We start from the raw sequence: 7,913 nt of genomic DNA, 5'->3' as shown, positions 1-7,913 counted from the left end.
GGTGTTGGAGATGTCTACGCAGGCGTTCCAGAGACGGTAGCTGAGTTTCCAAATCCGAAGCTTCAGTGAGTTAGAAAACGGAGCGAGTTGACTCAGCTGCGTCAGGCAATGCCGGAGATTAGCAGCGGTGGTTTGCGGTGGAGGTTTGTCGGTGGAGTGGGTTTCAATTTGCTTGACAATTGCCTCGATTTGAGCGAGAAGGTGCTGATGATCTCCTTCTCCGTGGACTGTCCGGAGCTCCGGCAAGGATATCTCAGCAATTCTCATAATTTTGGCGGGAAACTTTGAAAAACTGGTTTTTCTTTTTCCCCTTTGGTCGTTTTCTTTCTTTTTACCCTTATACATGTAGTTTACTAATTACCGCTATTTTTTTAGGATAATTTTTTAATTAATCTTTTACTGCTATTTTGGTCATTTAACAAATTTTGTTGGTATTGTAAAGCGATCGAACTCTAACAAGATTAATTTTTAACTCTATAATGCAAGTTCACTTCGAGCATATCTTGTCTCGAGTAAAGAGACCATATCCAAAGAGATATATTTGCAACTAAATACTTGTTGAACGAGTATTAACAATGTAAGTTAATTGAGAAATGATATTTGAACACAAATATCAAACACAAATACAAACACATGTACCGTATACGTATATAAACTTAAAGACGTATACATACTTAGGGATATTTTAATCATTTTAATGATTTTCATTTTATTTTTTAGAAATTTTTTCTCTCTCTTTCTCTTTTCTCTCTCTTTCTCTCTTCTCCATCTTCTCTATTCATTTCTCCATCTTCTTCTCCACCAAGAGCCTGAAAGCTTCTCCATTTTCTTCTCTTCTTCTCCATATTCTTTTCTTCGTTTCTCTATCTCCGTCGTTCTCGCTTGCTGCATTCGATTATGATGATCTTCTCGCCTGTTGCATTTGATTCTACCGATCTTATCGCTTGTTGCATCTGTGTTGCACATTTTGCCTGTATTTTTCCTTTTTTCTTTCTTTCTGGTTAAGTTGTCATTTTATTTTAAGTCATTAACCATATTTATATCTTGTTTGATTAGAATGTCCAAGTTTTCAGTTCGAATTCATTAACCAAGTTGACATTAATCATGTTTCTTTACACCATTAACCAAATTTATATCTTGTCTAATAAGAATGACCATTCTGTTAAAATCCATTAACCAAGTTGTGCAAAGAATTAATCATATTGTTTTAAGTCTTTGACCATATTATTTTAAGTCATTAACCATATTTATATCTTGTTTGATTAGAATGTCCAACTTTTCAGTTCGAATTCATTAACCAAGTTTTTCACCATATTAACCATGTTTCTTTACGCCATTAACCAAATTTATATATTGTCTAATAAGAATGATCATTCTGTTAAAATCCATTAACCAAGTTGTGCAAAGAATTAATCATATTGTTTTAAGTCATTGACCATATTATTTTAAGTCATTAACCATATTTATATCTTGTTTGATTAGAATGTCCAACTTTTCAGTTCGAATTCATTAACTAAGTTGTTTACCACATTAACCATGTTTCTTTCCGCCATTAACCATTTTCTTTACAGCGCTTTTTGGAAAAAAGCGTTGTAATAGGTGCATAATAATGCATCTATTGAATGCACCTTTTACAACGCTTTTTGGAAAAAACATTGTAATAGGTGCATCATAATGCATCTACTGAATGCACCTTTTACAGCGTTTTTTTTCTTCAGAAAAGCGTTGTAATAGGTGCATAATAATGCATCTATTGAATGCACCTTTTGTTTTTTTCAAAAAGCGCTGTAAAATCATATTATTTTAAGTCATTAACCAGATTTATATTTTGTTTGATTAGAATGCCCAAGTTTTCAGTTCGAATTCATTAACCAAGTTGTTCACCACACTAACCAATAATATTTACACTATTAACCAGAAACAAAATATCAAAAAGACCCAAAATTTAAACACTACTAATCACATAATATGAAACTTAACAATTCAAATTTGATTAACATCATTGATTAAAAGTGATGAAACTTAATATTTAGACAAAAATAATTAACATGATTGATTAATAGTTCACAACCCTAATTTTTAGACAAAAATAAGTCATTAACCACATATGGTACTTCATTAACCAATAACGTTTATATTATTAACCAGAAACAGAAAAACCAGGTATGAACCCAGAAAACGTGTATGAATCTAAAAAACAAAAAATCGTATTTAAGCAAAACAATGTACCAAGTTACCTTGCAAGTGGGAAGATAAAATTGCTCAAATTACTTCTTAAAATCAGTAAATAAATAAAAAATGAAGGATTATGGAAGAAATGGAAGATGAATGTGTTTATGTTTGTAGAGGAAGACAAAAAAAAATTTTGAAAAAAGAGAAAGTAAAAAAAGAGGAAAAAAAAAAAAAAAAAAGAGGAAATTTAATGAAGAGAGACTATGTGGGAGCCACAAGTACATGTGTTTGTATTTGTGTTCAAATATCATTTCTTAAGTTAATTAGTTTGCAATGCTAATTCATTTGCCCTCCAAATTAACATTACAAACCTTGCACTATAATCACTTTGATTTGGATTCATTACAACCTCTTGAGCCCGAATGGACAATTGGTCGACCTTCTCACTAACACCACATAACCACTACATCCCAATATATATATATATATATATATATGTTTTTAAACAAAAATATCCTCAAAATTTTATATTTCAAATAAACTCACTTTATTTGTCATCGTGTATCTCTATTTCCACCTCTCATCTCTCTCAGTTCCCTCGGACGGCTTCAACTCTCTATCTTTATCTTCTCTATTCCTAGATTTCCCTCTCTTCTCCCCTTCTCGGTCCTCTCGTTCGCGGGAGATTGATGTAGCTAAATATCACTAGAAGGGGGGTTGAATAGGGATTTTGTTGTTTAAAAATAGTTTTCAAGTGTTTTAAAAACTATCCTCTTGCTGAGGATGGCAAGCCCGAGGATGGGTTTTCAAAACTTTCAAATTCAAAACGAGTTAAAGAGTTAAGAAGCAATATAAGATTGACACACACTGTTTTTATACTGGTTCACCCAAAGATGGCTACTTCCAGTCCTCACACCCTTGTGAGATTTCACTATTGTTCAAACAGATCAACCTCTGACCGAGGATGATTACAACTTGTGTATTCTCAAGCTTCACCAAGCTTACAATCAGATTTCAAATATTTCCAGGTGTACCTCACGTGGAAATTACAGTGTGATAAGAGAGTGATTGATTCTAAATACTTTCTCAAAAGATTAACAAAGATATAATGTAGGATTTGTAGAAAGTATGAAGATATAATGTGTTGCTTCTTGAAAGCTTTAAGATCTATGATCTTTTTTAATGCAATGTGTTGTGTTGATGAAGATCAGCTTGCTGCAATTTATAGAGTTCTTGTGATGTTCATTTCATAAGCCAAGCCTTTTATGACCGTTGGAAAATTCATTTGTGAAATGCCAAGGCTTTTCTTCATATTTACGAAAATGCCATTCAGCTCATTTGAAAATATGCATTCCTTGTTCAAGTACGAGGTACTATTTTCTTGGAATCGATTGGATAAGTCACAGTGGAAACCCAGTTTTAAGGGTAATCGATTGGCAAATCGATTACTTAAAAATCACTTGCAAAATAACTTTTCCTGTGACATACAAATCGATTGGACAATCTATGTTGTAATATTTCAATCAAGTTAAATTTGGTCGAAATCGATTGGGAAATCGATTGAACCAAATCCCAGGTAAGAACGTTTTCAGACAAATACATACAAATCGATTGGCACGTCGATTAGTATCAAAATAGCTGAGTCACTGACTTAAACTCAATCGATTGGCAAATCGATTGACAAAACCTTTTGAAAACCCAGTGAACTCTGAGCGTGTGACCAAATCGATTTTAAGTATTTGTTAATCGATTATGAAGATTTGATAAATCGATTATGGAATCGATTGATATGTGTTTCAGTTTGAACATAACATCTGCAATCGATTACGAAATCGATTCATATCAGTCTTAACATAATCACTGAGAAATGTTGTTTAAAGAATCGATTGGTAAATCGATTGGGTTATATAGTTTCAAGATTCAAGAAAAACAAGACACACGATAATCGATTGGCAAATCGATTAGACTGGTTTATCACTTTACGAAATCGATTGGTAAATCGATTGATTAATGTGTTTTTCAGAAACTATATAAACTGTCTTCAATCTGTCTTTCAATAACATGAATGATAATAACAATGATATCAATCTGAAATATACATTGAATATTCTTGATACACAATAACACTTGGTTAATACATTGAGATTACTTTTTCAGATCAAATAGAAAAAGAGGATTATCAACAATCAAAAAGATAGCTGGAAAAGTGATCTTGAAAGACAAGGATTCTCATAAACAAATCTTTGATATCCAGAATTGTGAGAAGCCATTTTGACCAAGATTGAAGACTACTTTTTGTTCTTTCTGTATTCTGTTTGTAATAATTCTTTGAAACAAAAACAAAGCGAGAAAATCCAGCTAGAAACTGGTGACTACTTTCTTGGGTGAGAGTGCTCAACAAGAAAGAGTTGTACTTTGATTCTGTGATAGGTTGCTGAGTATCTACAAGGATCAGAGGGTGATCAATAGGAAAGAGATCATTAAGATAGATAGGTTTCGGGGAGGAAACTGGACAATCTGTAATTGATTCTTTCTATTGGAGAAGAAAATCTGAAATCCGTTTGGATTTGCAGGACTGGATGTAGGTTGTCAAGTGGACAACTGAACCAGTATAAATCCTTGGTGCAATCTTCTCTAACCCTTATCTCCTTTGATTTACTATCTTGATATATCTGTATATGTGATTAAAATTAGATGCATGTTAAACATATTCTGTAATAAGTAATATTGTTTAATCTGATAATTTGACTTGTATGCATCTTGATTAATCTCATATCAATCTAATAAAACTTGCTAATCTTGTATGCCACAATTTAATTTCCGCTGTGTGTATGAAATTGATTTAATTTCATAAAGAACTGATACATTCTGATATATTCCGCTTATTACGAGGTCATATATACCAACAATTGGCCTCAGAGCCTAACTTTTCGAGAGGTAATACTCATAAAAGCACTATGGCCTCAAACGATTTTCTGGGAGAAGGCGCATCGTTAGCAAGACCTCCAGCTTTCAACGGAACAGCTTATATGTACTGGAAGCACCGGATGCTAATCTTCTTGGAAGCCAGTGGCATAGACATCCTTGACGCTGTTGAAAACGGTCCATATATTCCCAAGATTGCAGGAACGAATGACTCAATGATTCTCAAGCCTAGAGCCGACTGGTCAGATGATGACAAGAAAAAGGTAGGTTATAATGCTAAGGCTAAGAACATTATAACATCTGCTCTTTGTGCAGAAGAATTTTTTAGAGTGTCAAACTGCAAGTCAGCAAAAGAAATGTGGGACATTCTTCAAGAAACACATGAAGGAACCACAGATGTGAAGAGAGCTCGCGTAAACACACTTATGCACGAATATGAATTATTCAGCATGAAAAAGGACGAATCCATCAGCGATCTGCAAACCAGATTCACACACATTGTGAATAATCTTCACGCATTGGGAAAGCAAGTGGACAACGAACAGCAGATTGGAAAAATTATGAGTTGTCTAACCAGAGAATGGCAGCCAAAGATAACAGCCATAGCAGAATCTAAAGATCTAGCAAAGATGACGACTGCAACTTTGTTTGGTAAACTAAGAGAACACGAAATGGAATTACATCGACTGGACGAATCAGAGATGGAAAGCCGCAAAAAGAAAGGACTATCCCTGAAGGTTCAAGCCCAGCAATCGAAAACTGAATCAGATAGCTGCTCAGATCAATCCAGTAGTGAATCTGAAGAGCCGGAAATCGGGTTGCTTGTCAAGAAATTCAAGAAGTTTCTGAAGAAGAAAGACAACAAATTCAGAAAACCATCTAGCTCCAAGACTACTGACAACAAGACCATTACATGCTATGAATGTGGTAAAACTGGTCACATAAAGTCAGAATGCTACAAATTGCAAAACAAGAATAGAGCTACAAAATCAAAAGGCAAGGAACCAGTCACCAAAACCAGAAAAGCTTATATTGCATGGAATGATAACGATGAATCCTCTGCATCTTCTGATGAAGAAGAAGTCAACTTGTGTCTCATGGCAGATACAGATTCAGAATCAGAAAATGAGGTTAGTTCACAATCTAATCCAACCTATGATGAACTTCAAGAAGCTTTCAATGAACTGCATGATGATTATGTGAATTCCATAAAACAGTTGTTAAGCACAAAGAAAATGCTTGAACAAATGAATGTTGAGCATAAAGAAATTGAAAATTTATGTGAACAACTGAAAAAGGATTCACAAGAAAAATCTGCAAAGTGCATTGAACTTGAAAATACTGTTGCATCATTAAAATCTGATTTATTAAATTTTGCAAATAGTAAAGATAAGCTAAATGTCATACTTAGCAATCAAAGACATGTTCATGAAAAATCTGGTTTAGGATATACACCAAATATGCATGTCAAAAGAAAAAATAAAAACAGATCTGGTATTGGTTATATGCAAACCAGAAATGTCAAACATGGTCAAAAATCTGCTATTGCTAAGAGTATGTATGACATCTTTACTAAACCAAATAAACATTCATCCTTTGATGGCAGATGTCATTTCTGTTGCAGAAAGGGACATTTTGTGTCTAATTGCAAATTTAAAAAATTAGCCAATCAAGGATGGAAGCTAGTTTGGATAGAAAAGAAATCTGTGTTTGACACTAACCAACCAGGACCCAATTTAAATTGGGGACCTAAAACAAAATTCTGATTTTGTATTGCAGGTGTGCTTGACATCCACGAAACACTCATGGTATCTAGATAGCGGATGCTCAAAGCACATGACTGGTGACAAATCCAAATTCCTGAACTTGACATTAAAGGAAGGAGGCTTTGTCAAATATGGTGATAACAACAGAGGAAAAATCATTGGAATTGGTGATGTAGGCGATGAATCAACTGCAGTAATCAAAAATGTGCTATATGTTGAAGGATTAAAGCACAACTTACTGAGTATAAGCCAGCTATGTGACAAAGGTTTTCAAGTAAGTTTTTCATCACAATCTTGCATTATTGAGCATAAAGATGACAAACACATAAAGCTAATTGGGGACAGAATCAACAACATTTACATGTTGGATTTCAATTCTGTACCTAGTGCTGTATGCTGCTTGTTATCCAACTCAGATGAAACATGGCTTTGGCATAAAAGAATTGCTCATATACACATAAATCATTTGAATAAACTTGTCAGCAAACAGTTAGTCTTAGGTCTACCAAATAGGAAGTTCTCTAAAGATAGACTGTGTGATGCATGTGAGAAAAGTAAACTGGTTAAGACTCCATTTCCCTCTATAGACTTGGTTAGAACAAATAGAGTTTTACAACTAGTTCACATGGACCTTTTTGGACCTGCCCAAGTTAAGAGTTTAGGTGGAAACCTGTATGGATATGTGCTGGTTGATGATTATTCTAGATTCACATGGACTTACTTTTTAGCTCATAAAAGTGATACATTCTCTGTTTTCAAAAAGTTTGCTGCTTTAGTACAAAATGAGAATGATTTGAAAATTGTTTCAATAAAAAGTGATCATGGAGGTGAATTCCAAAATGATCTTTTTCAAAATTATTGTGAATCAAATGGAATCAACCACATCTATTCAGCCCCTAGGACACCACAGCAGAATGGGGTAGTGGAGAGGAAAAATAGATCCCTAGAAGAGTTAGCTAGGACCATGCTTAAGGACTCCAACCTACCTAAGTACTTTTGGGCAGATGCAATTAGTACAGCCACCCATGTAGTGAATAGAGTTCTCATTAG

General features: G+C 34.0%; 1 protein-coding gene across 1 annotated transcript in view; it reads right to left on the bottom strand.

Moving 5' to 3' along the window:
- The window catches only part of LOC101491211 (TPR repeat-containing protein ZIP4), a 4,659-nt gene extending 4,363 nt beyond the window's left edge, over positions 1-296 (bottom strand). Inside the window, 1 exon segment of the mRNA XM_073365892.1 lies at positions 1-296. Within this exon segment, the coding sequence (XP_073221993.1) occupies positions 1-267 (267 nt within the window). The 5' untranslated portion in view covers positions 268-296.
- Positions 297-7,913: the final 7,617 nt, after the last annotated feature.

Source organism: Cicer arietinum, chromosome 3, assembly GCF_000331145.2.
Source record: "Cicer arietinum cultivar CDC Frontier isolate Library 1 chromosome 3, Cicar.CDCFrontier_v2.0, whole genome shotgun sequence".
NCBI lineage: Eukaryota > Viridiplantae > Streptophyta > Magnoliopsida > Fabales > Fabaceae > Cicer > Cicer arietinum.
This window is presented reverse-complemented; position numbering and strand designations above follow the sequence as displayed.